Source organism: Pinus tabuliformis, chromosome J, assembly GCF_031772625.1.
Source record: "Pinus tabuliformis cultivar Carrire ecotype Pingquan chromosome J, CPIR1, whole genome shotgun sequence".
Classification (NCBI taxonomy): domain Eukaryota; kingdom Viridiplantae; phylum Streptophyta; class Pinopsida; order Pinales; family Pinaceae; genus Pinus; species Pinus tabuliformis.
In genome coordinates, this window is record NC_142295.1 from 860,807,805 (window position 1) to 860,833,002 (window position 25,198).

The following is a 25,198-nucleotide window of genomic DNA, read 5'->3' on the forward strand; positions in this document are numbered from 1 at the left end:
GGGAGATACAACCATTTTTCTAAAGATGTAAAACCGTGATTTACTATTACAACCATTTTCTAAACTTGCCCACTTCAACATAAATGATTTGACCACCAGATTTGCATTCTTCTTTTGTCAATAATGCAACATATCATAATTAAATGTGTCTTCATCAAGAACAACTCCAAGGCACATTAGTTGGGCACATTTATGCATTTAAAGGATTTAGTTAGCATTGTTGTAACAATTTCTTTTTATAAATTATTCCTGCATGTATAAAGACAACAGGATATCAATGTGTTGGGGTGGGGGGATGCTTAGAGCAATGTCTGAATGATAATGAAATAATTCATTGTTGAGCTTTTATTTTTAATTTTAGTTTTATGAATTTCATAGTGTGTGATTTAATGTAGCAATTATTCCTTCGTGTTCATTTCCTTTAATCAATTTAATTAATTTAATATTCTTGTCATCAATGTAGTAACTTTTGATATAGAATAATATCAACACTTTATTCTATGGAGGTAGAGCCCACTCCAATAGAATGGAGTGTTGTGTAATTTAGATAGATTTTTTAATTCTTCATTGTGCAATTTAATTTCTTTTATTTATTTTTAAATGTTTGTATTTTGGATTGGGTTGCAATCATGTTGTTGAATAAATGTGCTCAATGTGATGATTACATTTGTTGGTCAGAGTAGAGACATGGATCATCTTGGCAAGGATTAGCCATTTCTTTCTGCTTGTGTGATTTACTTTCTTCAAGTGTGAATTTACTTTCTTGTAAGCGTGAATTTAATTTCTTCCAAGTGTGCTCTTTACTTCCTTGCAAATGTGGATTTGATTGCAAGTGTGGCTTGTACTCTGAAGTATGTAGAACCTTGCTAAAGCTTGTGATTTATTCTCTCCAAAAAAGTAATCATTGATACTACAACTGTAAACCAAACCAATGAAAGTAGAAAGTGTGATATGTAAATATAGTGCATGGTAACTGCCAAGTTCCATACGAATCTCGAGTTAACAATTAAATGCACAATCTCTTGGTTGTCTTTATGAGAAATTAGAAAGGTAATTAAAAGTCTTGTTAGTTCCCATGTCTTAGAACACTGATGTGTTTTTGCTTCTTTTTCCATGGGTTTTTCTTTGCTCCATCTACACACACTTCTCTTTTTAATTCCTTCATTTCATTCTCCCACCTTTATCTTCGCCACTATTAATAAAGACCAAAGGCCTAGGAACTCGACCTTGTTTTTTGTACTTCTGCCATGAGTATATCTGACATGGATAGAATGATCCTAGGTAAAACATGGGGGGTCTCCTTGGCTCACCCCATCAAAAAAAAAATACTCTGAATATTTTCAACAATAATAACCATGATCAAAATTTTGGGCTTTCTTACCTTCTGCTTCAACTCATATTTCATGGCCATCCTAATAACGGAAAAAACAGAGACATTGAGAGTGATGTATGAAGCCTAAAAATACTTGTGGTTCTTTCCCACCATATTTGATATAAATAAATACATGGAAACCCTTCAAAATTGGAAACTGACTTATTAGAAAGTCATACTTGTAAACAATTTTGAGGAGAATCCTTGTCCCAACTTACACGTTGTTTAACATCCTACTAAACTAAAGAGAACACCTAGAACATGTATGGGCAATTTTTGAAAAGGTGTAATGTTGATCCGTTGTAATTTTTGCACAATGGGGAACAACACACCATCCATGCTTTTGGAAATTATCCCAAGACAATAGATTATTGTTTATAGCCAACCAAAAACATATTTTACATTTGAGTGGGGCGTAAAGCTTCTGTAACAAATTCCACCACTATTGAATCTCATTGTTGAAGCTGTCTCATACCAACACTTATAGCCTAGTTTTGTTGTCAAGTCTCCATTGTTCAAATCTTTAGACTATACAAGTGTATCCTCGTCATCCTTACATAAAATTATATAGCTTGTAGCCAGTAGGTCTACATAAGCCTACCATTCTTTCACCTATATACCTTCTCCTCTGCATGACCTAAAGGTTGGGGCACCTGAGCCCTTACATTAGCCAAAACATAGATGTCAACATCATTAAGGACCCTTCTAAGGTCTTCAAACAACCAAAAGTGCTCCTTGGTGCCCATATAAGGATCTTTACTAATTCTGATATTGGCTCCACTTCCAACTTTCCATACCACCTAGTTTCTAATGAGAGGATAAGTATCTATTAGAGCCTTCCAGACAACCAAACCTTTTGTATATTTGATTGGATTTCTGAACCATTCAGGAAGTGAGAGATGTTTTAGATATGTGGAATTCATTGAACAAAAGCCCAAGGAGTCTCATTTTGTGCAAGTCTACAAAGTCTTCTTACCACCAGAGCCTTAACAAAGAGAAATATATTATTTAAACCAAAACCACTCATAGAATTTAGGGAGATAACCTTGTTCCATTTTTCTACTAAGATTTTCTAATCCCTAGAGCCACCCTTCAAGAAGCGAAAACTCACTTTCTTGATATTTGTGAGAATATTTAAACCAAAACCACTCATAGAATTTAGGGAGATAACCTTGTTCCATTTTGCTACTAAGATTGTCTAATCCCTAGAGCCACCCTACAAGAAACCAAAACTCACTTTCTTGATATTTGTGAGAATAGATATTGGAACAACAACAATGGACACTCAATATACAAGGATGCTTTCCAGGATTGTTATTAACAAAATCAACCTACCCCTTCTGGACATAAATTTGTCAACCCACAAATATATTCAAACTTCCACCTTCTCTAAAATCTAAGTCCAATTTGAAATCTTGTAGCAATTTGGCCTTACGTAAAATCCCAAGTATTTAAAATCAATATCCAAATCCCTTTTGGCGAATAGAAATAAATCCTTCAAGTGAAAAGGGCAAGGCTTTGGTTAACTAAAATACATCAAACAAGACTTTTCGTGATTGATTTCCATATTCGATGATGTATAGAAACGAGTCAAGATAGATCTTATTAATTTGATGTCCTCCAAAGATACATTTGTGAAGCAAAGTACGTTGTGCGTGAAGAAAATGTGTCTATTGGTTACCTTGCTAGATGAGGCCTCAACTCTAGAGTAGGAACCATTCCTTTTTTTCAAGACCAATGAGTTTGCTTTGGGCTTCTGCCATAATTAGAAGAAAGAGCAAGGAAAAAGGGCATCCTTGCCTCAAACCCTTTATGGTTGCCTATTCCACCTGGATCTCTAGTTGGTTTCATCAGTTTCCTTGATTATAACACAATTTACTATTTTTAGCATTTTTTCGGGTCCTAAACTTCTGGAGCTATTTTGACCCCCTAAACAACATTTTTTTGAGGTCCACAACAAGCTTCTAGCTACAAATATTGTAATACTCAGAGAGATATTTCTAACAAGGTATCGTACCCACCAAACATAGATCATATGACGAAGTTACGACCATGGGAATTTGGTTGTCCAACTAACCCCAACGAGGTCCACAAACTCTTGGTGTTCTATCTCCTAGGGTTAGGGTTTTGGTTGTTTAGGGTTTCCCCTTGATGTTCAATAATAAAAAGTCCTCTGAGCCTCATTTTAGCACATTTCAGAGGCATGTAGCCACCACATCTCTTCTCAGAGATAAGCTACCATCGCCCGAGATAATTTATTTCCATTTTGTATGTAAGCATATTTCATTTCTTTGATAATAATGAAACGAAGATTTATTTCCACTGCATCTCTGTGTTTATGTTTATATATGTATTATGTTGCATTCCAACATAATTTTGGATCAATGGTATCAAATCAGTCTGCTCTTTCTTTGTCTTTTTTAGCATGTCCCCAACGAGGTCGAGGTATAAGGAGTTATGGCTCGAACTAGTTGAACCTTTGCAAGATCGGCCTCGCCAAAACCCACAACCTCCCATGGTGGAAGAAAATAAAGAGGAGGGAGTAGGAGATCCTTTCAAAATATTACTTGAAGAAGCCCTCAAGCAAAAAATGAACACGATGATGGACAACTTTGCCCAGATCCTTTGGCGGATGCCCACAGGAGAAGCATCTTCATCCAACAGCCACTTTAGAGGCACCACTCCTTTTAAGGTAAAATTCAACTTTGATATTCCCATATTTGAAAGCCAGATAGATGCAAATATCATAGATAAATGGTTAAATCTATTGGAAGGATATTTTTTGGTTCATGGTTTTTCCAAAAGGGAAAAGATTACTTTTGCACTCCTCAAAGCCGCCCCCCGTGTCAAGGACTAGTGGGAAACTACTGTTAGCAGAGGGATGAGAGGGAACCCTCATTTTTTTCAACTTCACCCACTTGGAATTCTTTTTGAGATGCCAGCAAGGAACAATATTACTCTGTCAGGAGTTATCAAGACAAGTGCAGACAATGGACTACATTACAACAATAAAGGGATAAACATGTGCATGAGCTAACAAATATTTTCCATACCCTGCACATAAAGTTGGGTATTAAATATTCTGAGAAACGTATAGTGCTCAAGTACCGCAACTGTTTTCACAAATACATTAAGGAGGAAATGGAGTTCTTGGACATCTCCTCACTTGGTGTAACATACCAATATGCCGCCAAGAATGAGCATAAGTTCAAGCAGAATAATTGAGTCTTTGGATTTATGAACCAAAAGCAATGCAAAGGCGACCCCAAACCACAAAGCAAAGGGGAAATATAGGCCATGATCCCTTGGGAAAACTCCTTGAAGCTACAAGCCAAGAATAATGGGAAGGTGATGAAGGACACCGACAAGTGGTGTGAGTTCCATAAAATCCCCACTCATAACACGAACAAATGTTGTGCAAAGCAGACACTAGTGCCCAAGCTAAAAGACTCAGAGACGGATGCATGCTTTGATTTTGAGTTGGAACCCAACAAGGGAATGCAGATCATTAATACAGAACCCACTGCGATGGTAGCCGCCATTAAGCTTTAAAGGGCAAGACCTGAGGTTCCAAAGGAGGGGGAACACCTCTTCCACTCATAGATGTGGGTAAAGGCTTCATCGATGTAGTTCATCATTGATAGTGTAAGACAAAAGAACCTAATCTTAGTCAAGGTCGTTAAGAGATTGAATTTGCCAACAACACTGCACCCATAGTTGTACACCATCGAGTGGCTCCACCAAGGGCAAGATATTTGTGTCAACTAACAGTGTCACCTGTGTTATAACATCAAACCATTTGTATATGAACCCATACCTCGTTTTGTTATTATTACTTTGGGTTAGAAATTGTACATGATACCAGAGGTAGCGTCGCCTATTGCTTTTTCTTTGATCTCTACTAAAAAATGTAGTAAGATCATTTCCCGAATCAGGAAATTTGTCTTCTCTATAATTCACCCTCAGAGCAAGAGGAAGATTGTGGCCACATCCACAACCTCCAGACAGGGCTCCTCTACATGGCAACAACATATGGACAAGGTCATGGAGGAGTACATGGACATCTTCACTTCACCCACAGGGGTACCCCTACACTATTAGGTCAAGCACTCCATTGATCTGACCCTGGGCGAGTCGCTACCTAATGGACCGATCTACAAATTCTTTGTTATGGAGAATGATGAAATCAAGAGGTAGATTTAGGAGCTATTGCAAAAAAAAGGGCACATTAGGCCAAGTTCATCACCCCATGGGAGCCCAATCGTGTTGGTACAGAAGAAGGACAAAAGTTGGAGGCTTTGTATTGACTATTAGGTGCTGAATAAGATCACTATCCAGAATAGGTATCTAATCCCACAGATTAATCACCTTCTGGACTAGCTCAAGGGGGCCAAATATTTTAGCAAATTGAATTGAATTTTGGTTATCACCAGATACCAATCAAACCCTTTGATGTGTGGAAGACTGCTTTCAAATCCAAGGACAACCTTTTCAAATGGTTGGTCATGCCTTTCGGGTTGATGAATGCCCCTACAATATTCATGAGGCTGATGGACGATATCTTGCAGCCCTTCACCAACTTGTTTGTGGTAGTGTATTTAGACGACATCCTGATCTTCAACGAGAGTTGGAAAGAGAACCCACACCATATTCAATAGGTCCTCCAAACCTTACAACAACACAAATTATGTGCCAATTTGGAGAAATTCACTTTTGGTATGACCCAAGTTCAATATCTCGAGTACATTATTAATGAATTGGGTGCACATGTGGAACCATCCGAGATACAAGTTATTCGAGATTGGCCAGCCCCAACCACTCTAACAGAGTTCCACAACTTTCTAGGTCTTTCCAATTTATATCGCATGTTCGTGTTGGGATTCTCTCATATCACTTGGCCTTTGAGTCAAGTCACAAAGGGTGGAGCGAAAGCAAAGTTCTTTTGGTCTAAATCCCAACAGAAGGTGTTTTCTGATTTGAAGCATCACCTCCACTTTGCATTAGTGCTCACATTACCAGACCTACAACAAGCATTTGAAATTGAGACAGATGCCTCCAACTATGCTATTGGTGCAATTCTTACCTAGCAGGAGCATCCGACGCCATATCACAGTGAGACACTTTCAGATACAGTCATAAAGTATCCCACTTATGACAAAGATATGTATTCCATTGTGCATGCCTGCCGACAACGGAAGCATTACGTTATGGGGAAGGAAACAGTCCTCCACACAGACCACCGACCCCTGTAGTTCATATAAACACAAGGAAAGTTGTAGAATAACCGCCATTAGAAATGGTCCACATATCTGCAATAGTTCTATTTGAATATAAATTATAAGAAGGGCAACACCAATAATGCTGCAGATTGCCTCATCCGACCATCAGTTATGGCGTTGACCACTTTGATCGACTCTTATGGACACGAGATGTCGAGATGGTCGCATCTTTACAAGAGTGACCCATAATTCAACACCACATACCAGATTCTCCTAGAAGGAAAGAAAGTTTCAGACTTTCACCTCCAAGGTGCACTATTATGCCACCTGGGACACCTCTGTGTTCGTTCAAGTGAGAGTTCCAATATGATTTGGGAGGCACATTACAGTTGGGTTGTTGGACATTTTGGGGTAGAAAATACAGTGGCAATGTTGCAGAAGTATTTTTATTGGCCGAACCTTTGACAGGATGTTGGGAAGTACATCAGACCTTGCACTACCTGTGCCATTTCCAAATCTACAATCAAGAAGAAAGGACTCTATACTCCTTTGCCTACTCCTTGTCAGCCATGGTAATCCATCTCCATGGATTACATGTCCAACCTTCCTTCTACCAAGGATGGCAATGACTGTGTTTTCGTGGTCGTCGACAGATTCTCTAAGATGACCATCCTGCCAGCCTGCAAGAAGAGTATCACAATAGAATCCACTGCCAAACTCTTCTTTGAACGAGTGTGGGTACACTTTGGGATCCTATAGTCCATTATCTCAAATCGGGACAACGGGTTCCTAAGTACATTATGGTTAAGCCTTTGGTTGTTGTTGGATACCAAGCTCACTATGTCCACAACCTTCCACCCCAAACTGATGGCCAAATAGAGGTCCTCAACAGGATGATCGTGCACATCTTGCACATGTACAACTGGAAGCATCCACACACATGGGATGAAAGCCTCCCCTTTGTCCAACATAGCTACAACAAAACTCTCCATAGCTCAACTGCCCACAAACCCTTTTAGGTGGGGTTGGGATTCCAACCACTATGTCCCATTGATGTTTCCATACCACTTGTAGCTACTCAGACAGATTCGGCTCATGTCCAGTATGAAGTTGACAGAGATACCGGCTTCATTGAATGCATTCAACATATCTACCAGCAGGTCCATGTCATATTGGACAAAGCAAATTCTAAGTACAAGCAACATCATGATCAACATCGGGTGCCACACAAGTTCTAGATGGGCTACAAAGTTTGGTTACATTTGCAGAAGGAGCGCCTCGCTTGTCCCACCGTAAGCTTCGCCCACTCTGATATGGGCCTTAGACCATCACTAAGGTTGTAGGAGACAATGCTTTTGAGCTCAACATTCCACCATTCCTTGCCCTGCACCTAATATTCAATGTGGACCGACTGTGACCATACTTTCCCCCATTATTGGACACTTCAGACATTGTTGAGCAACTGACACCAACAAAGCTCAACCCAAGTTGTATTGAACGGGCCAAGATTGATAGGATCGTGGACACACAAATCAAGAACACTCACCATTCGAGGATCTAACTATATCGAGTTGTCAAAGCCGGCCAACCCTTTCACCAAGGCACGTGGCTCACTGGGGACCAGGTTCAACAAAAAATTTCTCACCTCATGGAGGTTCAACAAAAAATTTCTCACCTCATGGAGGCTCTGCATGCAATTGGGACCATTGCTTCCTAAGGTGGGAGGACTGATCCAGGTGGATATTGGTGGCCACCCGCCTATTCCACCTATACCTCCAGTTATTTTCATTGTTTCCTTGATTATAGCACAATTTACTATTTTTAGCAGTTTTTTTTCGGGTCCTGAACCTCTGGAGTTGTTTTAACCCCCTAAACGACGTTTTATAGGTTTGCAGCAAGCCTAATACCATAAGTAGGGGTCTACCTCAAATATTGTAGTACTCAAAGAGATATTTCTAACAAGGTATCATACCTACCAAACAAAGATCATATGACCAAGTTACGACCCCAGGAAATTGGTTGTCCAACTAACCCTAACGGGGCCCACAAATTCTTGGCGTTCCATATCTTAGGGTTAGGGTTTTGGTTGTTTAGGGTTTCCCCTTGTTATTAAATAATATAAAAAAACTTGAGCCTCATTGTAGCACAATTCAGAGGCATGTAGTCGCCACATTTCTTCTCAGATATAAGCTACCATCACCCGAGCTAGTTTATTTCCATTTTGTATGTAAGCATTTTTCAGTTTTTTGATATTAATGAAATGAATATTTATTTATGTTGCATATCTGTGTTTATGTTTATATCTATATTCTGTTACATCCCTGCTTAAATCTGGATCACCATGTGGCTCCAAAGAAACTAGAAGGGGGGCCCATTTATGTGAACAGAAAAGGAAACTGATTGAAGACATCCCAAAATCCAATTTACCACGTGACAAATCCCATTTTTCAAGAACACTAATCTCAAGAAGGTCTAGCTAACTTGTCACATGCTTTGGATAAATCAATGTTGAGCACCACCACTAACTTTTTGGAGGTGTTGACAGTGTGGCTAGTTTCTTGAGTGATGGCCACTGCATCAAGTATCTACCTTCCATGCACAAAGACGAATTGTTCTTCATAAATGATGTCAGTAAGAATTAGCTTTAGATGAATAACAATGACCTTTGCACTAAGTTTGTATATAAAAATACAAGAAGAACTGGGCCTAAAATTTATGAAGGAACTTCCATCCTATTTCTTTGGAATAAGTGTAATGTGTGTCTAATTGAGGGAGCCCAACACTTTTATGGTGCTTTGAGATTCTTTAATCATCAACATAAGAATGGATTTTTGATCAAATCATAAAAACTCATGTAAAATTCCACTGGCAAACCATACTACTTTAGGCTCTTGCCTTTATGCATAGAAGAAATGACATATACCACCTTTGCTTCTCTTACCTCATCTAACACGATTGAATTCAACCGATATCATGGAAGGTAAAAGATTAACAACTTCCAAAATCTCTTGAATGGGGTATCTTGCTAGTTCTTTAAACATGGAATTGAAATAATTTATTTCTTCCTCCACCATATTAGATAATGAGTGTAGTGAATACCCATTGCTCGACCATAAATGCCTTATAGTTTTTAAATTCCTTCTATAGTTTGCATACACATGAATTTTTTTTTGGTATTATTGTCACCCTCCTTTGTGCAAATTGCCCTGCTTTTCAATCACCATTTTGACTCTTCGCTCTTTCGTAGGATTTGCCTAGTGTCTTCCATACTATGAATTTGAAAATTGTTTGAGGATTCTAGTGAAGCTATAACTTTCTATCGAAAAAAATCGTAATATTCTCTTCTATATCCTTCAAATCAACTTTATACTTGGCCTTAAAGGCTATAACCCACTTTTTTTTTTAAATTCTGAGCACACCTTTGAAATGTTATGCACAAATTGAATCATAAATGGTAGAGAAGAGGAAGAATTGAGGGGAGTCTAGGATTGCTCCACCAACCATCATAAGTCTTCCATTGAAAGCGAGTCTTGATTGAATTTGAGTGTAGAAGGAGACTCAGGACTACCATAATTGATCTATATAAGAACACGGAGGTGGCTTAAGAGACCCATTGTCACAACCCACAACTTCAAAGAGAAATTATCAACCATCCACCCATTGGCAACAAAAAACTATCCAATCTTTTGGCCATTTCCACGTTGTTAGTTTGGCAATTTCTCAAGCGGGCGACAACTTGATTGACTCTAAATCCAAAAGATGTTTCTTTTTGAAGAAATATTGAAAGAAGAGGTGGAATGGCTTTGTTATGACCCTGACTCCCCAAAATTCCATGTGTGACAAGGTAAAATTCATGTCTCCACCAATAATACAAAAGGAAACATCTAGAGCACCTAGTCCATCTAATTGCTTCTAAAAGTATCTTTGTTTGAGTAAGGCCCATATACGTTTAGTACATTGAAAACTGAACATGTACTTTTTTGTTCTAGAGTTGCAAAAATAGTGGACTGAGTAGCTGAGGATGACAAAGTGGATTAAGTTGGGCTCCAACTTGTAACTAGTTTACCTAACATATATTCAACATCCAAAGAAGCAAAGGACCAATCTTTTATCCATGGTCCTAGTAAGAAAATAGTCTTCTCACCTCAAGTCATTTTCTCCTACAAAAATATAGTATCCAGATTATGGTTATGGATTAGCCTTTTGGTGGCTAACTTTTTATTGGTGCTCCCACCTAATGAGTGCTAAAGAAGAGAATGATCATGAGGTTACTTGTGGAAGGGGCTTCCCTACTCCAAGGGCCCTAGAAATGATGGATCGTTTCCCCCTTCTGATTGTGAGCAACACTTTTTTTTTAGCATTAAGAAGGTGAGATTTTCAACCTGCAGGTTTGGAAATACGGGCATCAAGTGCCAGATTAACCTTGGATGGGCAATCCTCCTTTAATTTTACCATGGACTTGATGGCATATGTAACCTTAGTGACATTGTCCTTGACCAAATTCAACGATGGGTTGGAAGATGCACCTACAATTGCATCACTAGGGAAAATGTCCAAAGAGATGAGAATAAGTATGTGTTGACCCTTAGGAGACTCAGGTATCGAGGAGGGTGACTAGGACACCTGTCGCAGTTGATTAGAAGCCTCCCTCTCCAGAAAAATAAAAGGAGAATCAATCAAGGGAGTCGAAAACTTGTTGGCCATATGTGACTTCTTCTTGGAGATGACAACTTATGCTGGTGAAGGAGACTCCAAACCATCTTTATTGCAAGTGGAGAGTGTACCTCCCACCCACCCCATCGATGATAGACCAATGTAGCATAAATCCCCACCATGACATCAAACCCTTGAGGAGCATAGAAGCATGCTATCATAGAATCGGCAACTATAAAGCCCTTTCCCCCTCCAATTATCGTAGCTATATATATATATATATATATATATATATATATATATATATATATATATATATATATATATATATATATATATATATATATATATATATAGTTGTGTAAGGTAGGTGCTTGATTCAACAATGCAGATGTCCTTGCATAACCTCCGGAAGTACTTCCCATGCAATGGGTTTGACGTACCTTTGATCAGTTAAGTGAGAGCCCTTCCACATAGAACTCCCATATCACTATGGCCATTTTCATCTTTGTTCGACCAATGAGTCTCACAGTCAGGTAGGCTAAGACCATTATGGTGACCAAACGATTAGAGGAGGTACCCAAAATTGTTTGAATTTTCAACATGGAATCTTCCCATATGCTACACGTGGAATTTGGTAACATTTATAGAACAACATATAAAGCAAAATCCCAAAAAAGCACCATATAAACCATCCTAAAATGTTTGAATCCATCCTTCATAGTCTTCAATCCATCCACCTACCTGTAATGATAACAACAAACATCACCACATTTAGAATATAATAGGCTTGGAAATTCCAACTATGATTGTGTTCTTCTGAAATATTTTAAAGTCTAGATTAACACATCCTTACCTATTCATTGTGATACCAAGGGTGCCGAGGGCATATTGTGGGAAGTTTGAGAGCATTGAGACTATAACTTATTGATATGACTGGAACACGATCATCTGTATCATCGTTGTCAATACATTGAAATAAGTTTAGGTGATATTGAAAAACTCTTAATTATATCTTGAAGGGTGATCCATGTATTGTGCATAAGACATCAATCATTAAAAAATGGGAATACCTATATACCCATATACGAAACCGCATTACATGCAAGCCCTTCATCTTTCAAATTATCTTGTACATGCACTGAAATAACCTAATTATTGTTGAAAAAACCAATTTTACAATAACCTAAAATTATTGTTGAAATAACCTAATTTGTACGCTACCCATATAATACATGCTCACGAATCAAATCTATATTTACAAATTATCATCTTGAACACAAACATAGATGGCCAGTTTCATCAAAAAATTGTGCTTGCTCTAAGTTATTATAAAATATATAAAAGGTTTCAAAATGTGTGTGATGATGTGTTTTGTGTTATTGTATCAGATGCTCTATGATTAAAAACAATTTAAAATATTCAATACACTTTAAATCTTAAAACCGTGTAGACCTCTAAAGTATCCAAAATAAAAAAACAATTTGATGTTATCAAAGATCCATTATATCAAGTTGATTAAAATTGATGGAAAAGAGACAAAAAGCCTTTAACACATATTACACAAAATGTAGAGTACATAATGTATAATTAACTCATAAATATTTATTGAAAATCACTATATCGAGAGTGGGTTTGTGCAAACATTAGCAGTAATTTTGTGTGGGAGCACTAATTTAGATCTCCATAGTTGACAAGCCCCATATGCCTTTTTTTCTGCCAAATTTGTAATTTAAAATTGGGAGAAATTATTGAAGCACACATGCTAGTTACGATTGGAGTGTTTAATTTGTAATGCATGTGTAGATGCGCCATGTAAGGTCGAATAACATTGGATCATTCAAACCTCACCATATTCAATCTGCAAGTAACCTGATAACTTAATAACATGTGCATCAAACCTTGCCACATTCAAACCTCATAACTTAATAACCTAACTTAACCTAATAACTTACACATTGAACCTCGCCACATTCAAGCCCATGCATTAACCTCATCACATTGAGCTTGCACATCTAACATTGCCACATTGAACTTACAGAGGGTCTACAACATACTCAACAATTACATCTAAATCACCAACATCATTGGGAATTTTGTGAAGCTTAATGTAGTGCTCCATTTCTCGCCTTAATTCTACTTATGACACTCTTGATGTTGAACCATTGTCTAGAAATGAAACAATTTTGTAAATTGTTTAATCCTTAAATGACTGTGTAAATCGAAATCAAAATGGTCACGAAGTAGAGGAAATGATGGAACTCACGAGTAAGCCAAAACACAAACATTTTGGACAAACAAACAATCCACATACCCTTGCCACTTGTAAAAATAATTACATAATAAAAAATTAAGAAGAGTAAAAATAATTACATAATACAAAAACGAGAAGAGAAACACATAAGATGATGTTGAGAAATAAATCTCAACCATCCAATCTTAAAAATTCTCTCATTCTCCAATTCTGAGCATCACATTAATAAAAAATTAAAATTCTATTAGCATAATTAAAATAAATTCATATGAAAGAAAAAATTACTCATTATGATGAATTCATCTTTATTTATGATTTTTTTTCCGCATGGAAACAAAATTACATTTCAATTTTACTCTTAATATATAATGTATGATGTAGCTACACCGAGTAAAGAGAATGATAAGCGCTCTTAACACTACCCTTTAAAACAAAACCCTCTAACTCCTCTTTAAAGCGCCGTTACGAAAGATCACGATCACATAATGTCACTCCGGCCCCGGATATGTGACCACGTGCTTAACTCGCTTTCGCTCACTTGTAATTCCAGCATCTCCGGAAATCCGGAAACCGCTTGCTGCCTACCTTCGTCGCGGAAAATCAACTGGTATTGTGGGCTATCAAAACCACAATGAATTTTAACGCTCCTGGACGAAGATGCAAACAAAGACAGAGATAGGGCTTGAAGAGTTTGGACGAATTTTGCAAGGGCGGCCGGCCATTGATTATTCGAAGCTTGAACGGAGCGAAAGCCACAATTTTCGCCGCATAGAACAACCGTGTTTTTAGGTACTTTGAGAGCCTTTTCGAGCTAAAAATGGGCCGAATTCGGCCATCGAAGGACGATGAAATGTCTCCTAAAACCACGATACAAATCCCCAGCGATGAAGAGGATGCCAATGCAGATTTAAGCCTCGGAATATTGGCCAAAGCAAAGCGTAAGAAGCGTCCTGAAGATTCTGTCTTGGATATTGCTAGCTCCGACGATGAAGTCAGGGAAATAGAGACTCCCCGGTCTCGTACTCTGGTTGTCGACCTCGAGGGCGAGCCTGATGGCGATAGAGGAAACGCAGGCGTCGAAGCTTCTGGAGACGGTGTTAGCTTGTCGCAGGCAATTACTGTAGAGGAAACAGGCGTGGCGGTTTTGAAAGAAAACCCTGATTGTGCTGATGGCGAGGGTGGTGCCAGTGAAGATAAGAAGAAGAAGAAAAAGAAGAAAAAGAAACAGAAGACTGTAAGTCTAGAGGGTTCCGCTCTCGTTGCTTTTGCTGTTTGTTTACGATTTGAAGTAAATATGAAATTGGTTTGATTTATTTGTGGATATTACATGCTTTTGAAGGTGATGAGTTCGATTCCGTAATTTTGTGACATATTACTTGCACTGAAACGAAACCGCTCCACTACTTTTGGGATCAGTAAGAAGCAACACGTTGTTCCTTTATCATAACATAGGGAAGGAAAAATGACTACGCCATTAGGTTATTTGGTTGTCAGGGGCTAACTTGGCCATATAAGTCAGTATCAGTGGCCTCTTTAGGTAACTTCATTTGGTATGCCATTTTCTTCCTTAATATTTGAGCTATTTTTTGAATCATCCGTAATTTTATTCTTATTGGGGTCACAGTTACCGGGTTTGGCTGGACCTGGCCCAGCTTCACCCTGACTCCGAACCTTGTGGACCGTCTGAATTGGTCCAGTTCTTCGAATCTTTCCTTAAAAAACGCAAGAATAAAACTTAACAAATCGATCTGAAATTAAGACAACCACTTTAGAGCTTGTCAGTCCCCCCCACATCATATTCCTTCATTGTATAAGCTATTGACACAAGGATAATTCATTTTTGAAATACAACAAACCTAAAAATGATAAGGCATTGGATGATGTACGGGGTCACAGTTACCGGGTTTGGCTGGACCTGGCCCAGCTTCACCCTGACTCCGAACCTTGTGGACCGTCTGAATTGGTCCAGTTCTTCGAATCTTTCCTTAAAAAACGCAAGAATAAAACTTAACAAATCGATTTGAAATTAAGACAACCACTTTAGAGCTTGTCAGTCCCCCCACATCATATTCCTTCATTGTATAAGCTATTGACACAAGGATAATTCATTTTTGAAATACAACAAACCTAAAAATGATAAGGCATTGGATGATGTACGACAAACCTAAAAATGATAAGGCATTGGATGATGTACGACAAACCTAAAAAATGAAAGTTAATATTAGTAGGAAGTTTAAATCTTCGAGGAATTAGAACAAGATATGCAAGACCCTTGTGAAGACTAAATAAAATCTGCCCTCGAAGCACAAAAGAACCCACAATGTTCTAGGTTCATATACACTCAACCTTTTCGGAGATTAAACTCAAAAAATTAGGATCTTTCGACTAAGGCTACAATTTTCCAAACAAATTAAATAAATCGAGTCATTTGTAGGGGAAAAGTAGACTTGGTATTATATTCAATGTTGGACCGATTTTTTCCTACATTTTAGATCCTATAGAGCGCTGCATTGTGATTGATTAAGCTTTCTTTTTTTTTTTGGTATTATATTCAATGTTGGACCGATTTTTTCCTACATTTTAGATCCTATAGAGCGCTGCATTGTGACTGATTAAGCTTGCTTTTTTTTTCTATATAAAAATATTGATATTTTTTTTTGGCCCAAGTCCAACATGAAAACAAAAAAACAACATGAGCTAAATGTGATGGAAGTTTGTCTTTCTAAAGATGTGTTTTTAAAATTTATGAAAAGGCAATTTGGTTCCTTGCTAGTCTAGGTAGCACTCCTTGCTAGTGTCTTTGTGTAGAGCTTAATTTGATGGAGTAGGAGGAAAATAATAAGCCTTAATGAAGATGTCATGGGAAGGGAGGACAAGTCGGTAATTCAGACTCACATGAATCAGGTTGCCTCACCAAAGTTGATCATGGTGACTTTTCCTTGGAGAGAGCCAAATCCAACATGTAACACCACTTGAACCCCTAGCTCCACCAAATCTTTGCATCTCTTGCTTGCAAACTAAATTGAATGAAAACTTAGATTTCCTTGCTTTTTGGGCCTCTACCACTCATTGTTTTACAAAACGGTCGAATCGACTCCGACTCGGCCGAGTCGAACCGAGTCGATGGCCTGGGCAATGAAACGGTTGGAAACCCGGCTCGGTTGACCGAGTCACATGACTCATGACTCGGTCGAGTCAAAGTAGGGACGGCTGGGCAGCGTAACAGCTAATAAAATTTCACTTTTTATATGATTTTTGCAAAAGTTAAATGCAGTTAATGGATTCTAAAGGGTAATTGTAATTTGTTAAATGCTTTTGGGGTCCATTTCCCCCTCCCAAACCCTATTTAAGACAGCCAAATGCTCTCATTCACTCACAACAGTCTTATGCATTTGAGTGAGAGTCTTCTTTGAGAATTAGTGAGCAGTTCTTGAGCTTGTTTTGGAGCAGCAGTGAGGAGTCTTGGAGGAGCATTGTAGCTGGAGTGAGGAGCTTCTTGGGCAGCCATTTGGAGCAGCATTGAGGAGCTGATTCTTGGAGCAAGCTTGAGGAGGCAGTTTGTGCCTGGAGGTATTTTTTTCCACCTCTATAAATCTGTTTTTGCTTAGTAAATTTTAGGTGCATATCAAGAAAGCTTAGAGAGTGTTTTTTGTCAAATAAATGAACATTGAATCAATTTTTTTTTTCATTTTCAGATTGTTTTCCTAGTCAAAAAATGGCACCTAGAGCAAAAGATCCTGCTTGGGCATATGTTGAAATGGTTGATAGTCAGATGCATTGCAAATTTTGCCATAGGAAAATTAAGGAAGGTCCTGGGGGGATTAATAGGCTGAAACAACACTTGGCAGGGATTAAAGGCCAAATTACCGCATGTCCCTCATCAGAAATTGAGGAGATTAGAAAGAATTTGTTGGCCAGCTTTGAGAAATTTAAAGAAGATAAGGCTAGGCAAAAAGAGATACAAGCTGAAATTGGGAGGAAGAGGGAGATACAAAGAATGATGGCTACCAACCCCCACTATGATTTTGAGGGTTCTTCCTCTATCCCTCAAACTGAGGCATCCAACCCTTTCCGTTATGTTCCTCTCTCTTTTGGTTCTGTTCAAGATAAGGGAAAGGGTAGAATGAATTTGACAAAGGGTGATGTGACTATCAAAAGTTATTTCACTCCCTCCTCTCCATCAGATGCACATGGTCCTGAAGTTAGTAAAGGTCAAATTCAGCCCACTTTAGATGACCATTGGAAGAAAGAATTGAGGGAGACTGCTTGTGACTACATAGCTAGATGGTGGTATGATGCTAATATCCCCTTTAATGCTGCTCGTTCACCATATTATGAGCCTATGTTTGATGCCATACATGCTGCTGGAAAAGGCTTCAAAGGCCCTACTATGCAAGAGCTAAGGGGGTTTCGTTTGCAGAAAGAAATTCAATCCATTAATGAGTATTTGCAAGAGTTCAGGGACTCATGGGCAAGAACAGGGTGTACCATCATGTCAGATGGATGGACTGATCAAAGAAACCGTACCATCATAAACTTTCTTGTCTTCTGCCCACAGGGAACCATGTTTTTAAAATCAGTTGATGCATCTGATAAGGTAAAAGATGGCCACTTGTTGTTTCAGCTATTGGATGAGGTTATTGAGGATGTGGGGGTGGCTAATGTTGTTCAAATCATCACAGACAATGCCTCTAACTATGTTCTTGCTGGTAAACTGTTAGAGGAAAAACACAAGACCATCTTTTGGACCCCATGCGCTGCACATTGCATAGGCCTCATGCTTGAGGATATTGGAAAATTAGATTGGGTCAGAAACACTGTAGATAATGCCAAAAGCATAACAAAATTTATCTACAATCATACACTGGTTTTGAGTCTCATGAGGAAACACACTGGAGGCAAGGATATTATTAGGCCTGCCATCACTAGATTTGCTACACATTTTTTGACATTGCAATCTATGCTTTCCCAACATAGAAACTTGCAAAAGATATTTTCCAGTGATGAATGGAATCAAAGCAATTGGTCTAACAAACCAGAAGGCAAAGAATTGAAAAGGAAAGTCCATGATGAAACTTTTTGGAGAAAGGCAGCAGAGATTGTGAAGCTTGCTGAGCCACTAGTTAAGGTGTTGCGGTTGGTGGGTGGGGAAAGGTTGGCTATGGGCTTCATTTATGAGGCTATGGATCAAGCAAAGGAGCAAATAAAGACAACATACAAGGATAGAGTGGCAAAGTATGGGCCCATTTGGGCAATCATTGATGAAAGATGGAACAATCAACTCCATCGCCCTATACATGCAGCTGGGTATTTTTTGAACCCATGGTATCATTATAAAGCTAAGGAGTCAGGAGCTTTGAGGGGGGAGGTCAGAGATGGACTGGTTGATTGCATTGAACGCATGATCCCATCGGAGTCTGATCCGCTGGAGATACATCAACAGGTCACATCCTTCAGCAATGCAACAGGTACCTTTGGGAAGAACCTAGCAAAGATTGCAAGAGAAGCAGATGAGCCAGGTAAACAAAAATTTCAATTTTCAATTTCTTAATGGTTTTACAATTTTACTTTTTTTATTAAAGGCTAAAGTTTGTTAAATCATTTATAATTTGAAAGTTAGATATAATTTGTAATTTTGTTGAGCTTCAGCCTTCATCTAACTCATAATTCATTACACTCCTATGTTTTTTGCAGCACAATGGTGGGAGGCCTTTGGTGGCCAGTGCCCTCAATTGCAAAGGTTTGCAATTCGTATTTTGAGTCAAACTTGCAATGAATCTGGGTGTGAGCGCAATTGGTCTGTCTTTGAGAGGATTCACACAAAGAAGAGAAACCGTTTGGAGCAAAAACGGTTGAATGATCTAGTTTTTGTCCAATACAACCTTCGGCTCAGATGGAACCAATTGCTGAACAAAAGACCTGATTCAGATCCCATTGTGTTGGAAGACATTGATCCAACATCAGATTGGGTAGTGGAGAGTTGTCCACCAGAGTTTGATCCTGATGAGGATCTTGATGAACTTGAATATCCACTTCAGCCTGTTCAGTTGAATGCAGATCCCAATCCACCAACCTCAATCTCACAGCCAGCAAGGAGTAGGACTCCAGTTGTAGGTGCTTCCTCTGCTCAACCACGACAGAAGCGCAGCCGCATATCTACTCTATCTCAGCTTGCATCTGCTGCACAGCCTGCTAGTGGTACTGGCACCACTTCTACAGTTGCAGTTGGAGACGATGATGATGAGGAGGAGCCATGGGGCCCCTTGTCTGACTCTGATGATGATGATCCAAAGATTGGTTGAGATGATCTTGGCTCCTTTGGCAGTAGCTACTAGCCAGTAGTACTAGTATTGGAGTCTGGTCACCATCACAGTTTACTTTTGTTGTAGAGGCCATTTCTAGCCTCCTTGGTTATTTGTATTTTGTTTTGAGTCTTTGATCATGTATGGCAGTTGACTATGTATTGCCATTGGGTACCATTTTGATATAATGGGTTGGTTCATGAGCCTACTTTGATCATATGTTGTCTTCCATCTATATTATAATGCTGTGTGTTTGGAAACATGAATGAAAATCTTTAAAATTATGTTTAAAATATTTAAAATAATGTTTTTTTATAAAAAAAATAAATATTTAATGTATTTTTTACAACGACCGAGTCATTGAAATCGAGCCGGCCGAGTCATTACCGAGTCGGAGTCGATCCTCGGCCGAGTCGGAGTCGGAGTCGGAGTCGTAAAACATTGCTACCACTTGATCCTTGGATTTTTAAGTTTTGCAACTTGGGAGTCCATAAGGTTTAAATCTAAGAATATCTTATGGGGAAGTGAGAAGAGTCTTTGCTTGTCTCAAAGAGTTATCAATTTGTCGCTGAAAGACTGAAATCTAAGAAAGAAGGTAGTGGAATTTGATTAAACCAAGCACTCTTGATGTTGAGATTGGGGAAGCTTAAGGTGTCCTAGAGTAAATAAGTAATTGCTTGCATGGGATCAACGAGTGTTAAAGGTTGGGAGGGTGGGACCTTGAGCCTTCATATTAGGTTCCCGCATCCACACAATGTTTCTCTATTATCTTAGCTTAGATGACTTCCTCTATACTATACTAAACTAACTTCATTCGACCTCGAATGTTAGGAGAAATGGGTCTATTCCAGGGTAGGCCTACCTCCTTACTTTTGGTTCTTCTTGTTCCCAGATTTTTCTCATCCTATACATCTCCACCTCAGAGTGTGTTTTTGGGCTTGGGGTCGAGGGTTATGCATATCTCAACTTAGAACTCATTCTCTATTCTACATTACTCTACTTTTTGCGTCTTAGCTTTATAGGAGACCTTTTGGTACTCCCACTCTGTAATGACATTATTGTATTCAATAGTCCCTTTGTCCTATTTTGTGGTCATTAGTTAGGCATTAATAAAATTATCTTATCTTATAGTTATTTTATCTATTTTTACCTCTACTTGAGTGGAGCCTCGTCTTTGCCATGAATTACCATGGCCCAGGATTTGGGGTTTTAGTTTCTTGTTTGAATAGAACTTGTTGGGATCTCATTTCATCTTGTTTGTATTTGAGGTCTAGAATTTTAGTATGAAGCGAGTCTCTTGGGGGTTAGAGGTTTTCTTGATCTTTGGAGCCATTTAATCTTTTCCAAAGTTAAATAATACCTTGATGGTGGTGCACTTTAGCATGGGCTTCATGTTTTGTTGCCATCATGGAGGGTTTTTTTCTAGGGAGAACATTTTTAAGACTTTCATCAGAGTCTTCATATCTTTCTTGGAGATTTCCTATTCAAATCTTCTTGGTCTTTTGGATGTTGATTGCCTTCATCATGGTTGCATATCTCACAATCTCTTCCTTCCTCACACATTCCATTCCTAGTAGCGTTTAATAAGAGTTTCTTCATTGTAGTCAATCACCTCGTACTTCATATGAGGACATATTATGTTGATTTCATCTAGTGTGACTTATGCCTTTCAGTTGAGGAGATCCTTTTCCCTCAATCATGCTTCTTAAGATAGAAGTGATGGTCTATATTACCTGCAACCATATGACATGACATTATAAAAATTAAATACAAGCATACATACCTCATTTTATCTTTATCTAGGCTTCTTCTAGCAACTTCCCTGATTGAAGTGTCTTCAATCCCTTGATTTGCTTCATCTCTTAAGACATCATACCATCATCCCATAAATTCCACAAGTTGGAGTTTCTGATGAAACACTTGCTTCCTCTCTTGATTAGTGAATCCTCCGACTAGGATTCTATAAGAGAATTTCGAGGATCTTGTATATCCTCATATGGCAGATGTTTCCCTTTTGACTTGATGTATGATGAGACTTGTCCTGGATGACTTCTTCCTTTGCTTCAATGTCCAATGAGGTTCCCAAGAGTTATGTCCTTCATGTTCGACTGTCATGGATTTTGTTTTCCATGATTCCCATGGTGATGCCACGAGCTCTTGCTTCTAATGCTTTCATGATGCCACGATGCATCTTAATATCATGGTCATATCTAAAGATTTAGGAGCTTATGATAGGACCCCTTTTGTGAGGGAGGCCATCTAATCATAGTGGATATCTGTTGCTCCCTTTTCCCTTGGCCCTTTTCTTCAACTTCCTCCATCTTTCTGGCGATATGAACTTCTTTCCATATTCTTTTCATAGCATTGAACCTTATACTATTCTGTTTTGTTTGAGGACCAAACTTTCCTTTCCTTTCTGCACATGATTGAGTTCTTGAACGTTTAATACTTTTGTCTGCAACTTGTCTTTCTCTATCTAGCATAGAGACCACAAATTTCTGGATGAGGTAACCTTCTTGTTCATTGACATTTGTTACCTTGCTTATCAATGATGACTACCTTCTTATCATCTTTCCCAGATCTCTCAATTGAGATCTCAAGAAGATATTCCTTCATTCTTTGATACCTTTATTTTTGTGTAGGTCTAAGTGATTTGACCTTCTTTACTACAATTTCAGAGAGTATATCTTCTAGCATTTCATATATCTCTCTTTATGTCTCCTCTTTTGCTACATAGGCATGAGAGGACCTTTGAGTGATTTCATACGAATCCTATGAGTCTCTTGTTGCATTCAAACAATGCTTGATCTTCAGAGACCTTTCCATAGACATCAATGAATTTTCTTTTCTATGAGGATTATGACAATCCTCCTTATTCTATGCAAGGAATTTTGATGAATCATCAACTTGTAGATCTCATTGCAATCATGAAGTCATTTTACCAAATTGATTAATGAAAAGTACTTACTTGATTTGTGAAGACAAAATCCTCATCTTGATCATATTGATGAAGAAGATGTACAAGGACTTCTTCTTGGATGATCTTCTTTCAAATGTGAAAGACTTTCCTCAATAGAGAGGTTGCTCCTTTTTATGAGGACGATTTGTTGCTTCATCAGATGATCTTTTTTCGCAGTGTGAATCAAGATTGCTGCTAGGGTTTCAACTTTCTCCATGTGATCTTTGTTTTGAAATCCTTCGAGCTATCTTAATTTGTAGACATCTTGATGAGAGTCTTGGTGGCCATTCAATGATGACTGTGGAGACACAAGTTCTTTTTTTTTTAACAAGATCGTGTACTCATATATTATAAAAACTGCAGAAAGCAGGAGAAGATACGAAATATGCTAGTAGAGGAGTGAGAGAAGAAGTCCTAAGAAGGGGCGTAGCCCTTGAAGTCTGAGAGTTTAGTTTGAGAAGAGAGTGTTGGAAAAGATATCTACTGTACTGTCTTACAAAAAGGCCATCTATCAGGCAGACTTTGCTGTTCATGAGGTTAACACCAGAATTGATTTACAGTTTCCTCCATGTGATCTTCTTTCTGTTGCTCCTTTTGGCTATCCTTGGTAGAGGCTTCTGCCTGCATGCTCTCTGTGATGGATTGAATGTGCTTGTTTGCCTCCTCCAGATGCTCACACCTGTCCTTAAGGCTCTCTTTTTCCTTCTTGCGTTTTTCCAGCTTCTTGCGCTTAGATCTGCTGTCTGCTATGAAGTCTTCGCGCAGTTCGTTGTGATGCTTCATAGACCGGGCAATCAGGAAGCGGTGATCTTTGCAAAGTGTGCAGGTGTCATTGCCCAGGACTCTGTCAAGTGGATTCTCACGGGGCGCCTCTCTCCCCCGAGCCTCTGGCTGTTGTCTTTCTGCCATGACTGAGAACCGACTAGTTAGTGTAAAAATATCTTGCAAGAGACTTGTATTATACCTGGATGCTGTGTGGATGGCCGGAATGTCTGTAACGCCCTGATGACTTTCTTGCTGGTTGCTTGTGGAATGAGCAGGCGCGGGGAGCGACTGCTTGCTTCCGCAGAGAGGTCTGCAATGCTCTGGAGACACCTCTTGCCCAAGCTGCTTCTTGAGAGAATGGTGAGAAGAAGGGGGCGGGAGGGGGATATAAAGGAATGAGAGGGGTCCTTCATGATGATGGAGCTCGAGATATTTCCCTGAGGAGGCAGAGGGCGGATCCATCAGTAGATTTAGGGAGCAGACTTCGTTGGGGCTGAAAGGATGTGTACCTAAAGGAGTAAGGGGATTGTCACGAGACAGAGAAGCTCTGAGGTCAAGGGAGGAGAGGAGCGCCGGCATTTTGAGGGAGATAGGATGGGCGAGTGTGGGAGAACCAGGAGTAAGATTGAAGTTCTGACAATTTCTGAAGAAGCTTACCTTGTGCTCAGTCTGGCCACTGGAGACCTTAAGGTATAGCTCTTGCGTAGATTCTGCCATTATCCCTGACTTGTCCTTGTTGCCGGTTGACCGCTTTGTTAGCAAGGGAATCCGCTTCTGCGTTGATTTCTCTTAACACGTGCATGAAAGTGGTTTTCCCCAAGTGTCTGAGATTATCGTTTATCCTTGCCTTGATGCTATTGAGACTGGCTTTGATAAAATCTTTACCCGTATTCATTGCTGCAATTATTATAGCTGAGTCCCCAAGGATTAAGGCGTCCCGATATCCTAACCTGTGGAGAATCGAGGTGCCTAAGAGCAGACTGTAGGCTTCCGCTTCATTGTTGGTTGCGTGACCGAGTCCCCATTCGTAACTACTGACTATATTCCCCTTCTGATCTTTAATTACTCCCCCCGCGCCTGCTCTCCCGGGATTGCTCTTTGATGCTCCATCAAAGAGGAGTAAGGGACGATTCTGGGCTGTGATCCAGTTATTTATTTCTTCTTTGTCGCCCCTGATTTTCCAATTGTGACGATTCTGAGGGGCTTTATTCTGAGGGGAGGGATTTTGGGAATGACTAATGTTGAACCTTTTGTACCAGTCAGTCTCTTCCTTTGTCCATCCTTGCGGGTCTGGGGGGGCGATGTGGTTAGCGCTGATAGCCTCTGAGATCCCTGCTATAGTCTTGGCGATAATCCTGTCTATTTTGATCTGCTCGTTTTTAAAAGTGAAGTGGTTCCTTGCCAACCAAATATTCCAGCACAGCGTAGCTGGTATACAATTCCATATTCTTAGGAGATTTTTTTTCCCTTTCCTGTTCAGAGGATAATCTTTCTTCCAATTTCTCTGTAAGTTGTTCACCTGATCATAGCTGCTTCTGGCTTCCAGTGGGCTAAGTAGTTGTTTCCAACAGCTTTGAGCAAAGGTGCATCGAAGGAAGGAGTGATGGATGGATTCTTCCTCTGCTTGACAAAAACAACAAATCGAGGGGCCTTGAATTCCTCTCTTTCTCAGGT

The 25,198-nt window shown here is 39.1% G+C and overlaps 1 protein-coding gene across 1 annotated transcript in view; it reads left to right on the plus strand.

Moving 5' to 3' along the window:
• The first annotated feature begins 14,048 nt into the window (after positions 1-14,048).
• Positions 14,049-25,198, plus strand: part of LOC149229400 (uncharacterized) — a 39,287-nt gene continuing 28,137 nt past the window's right edge. The window contains exon 1 of the mRNA XM_089378618.1: positions 14,049-14,732. Within this exon, the coding sequence (XP_089234744.1) occupies positions 14,316-14,732 (417 nt within the window). The 5' untranslated portion in view covers positions 14,049-14,315. The remainder of the gene's footprint in view (positions 14,733-25,198) is intronic.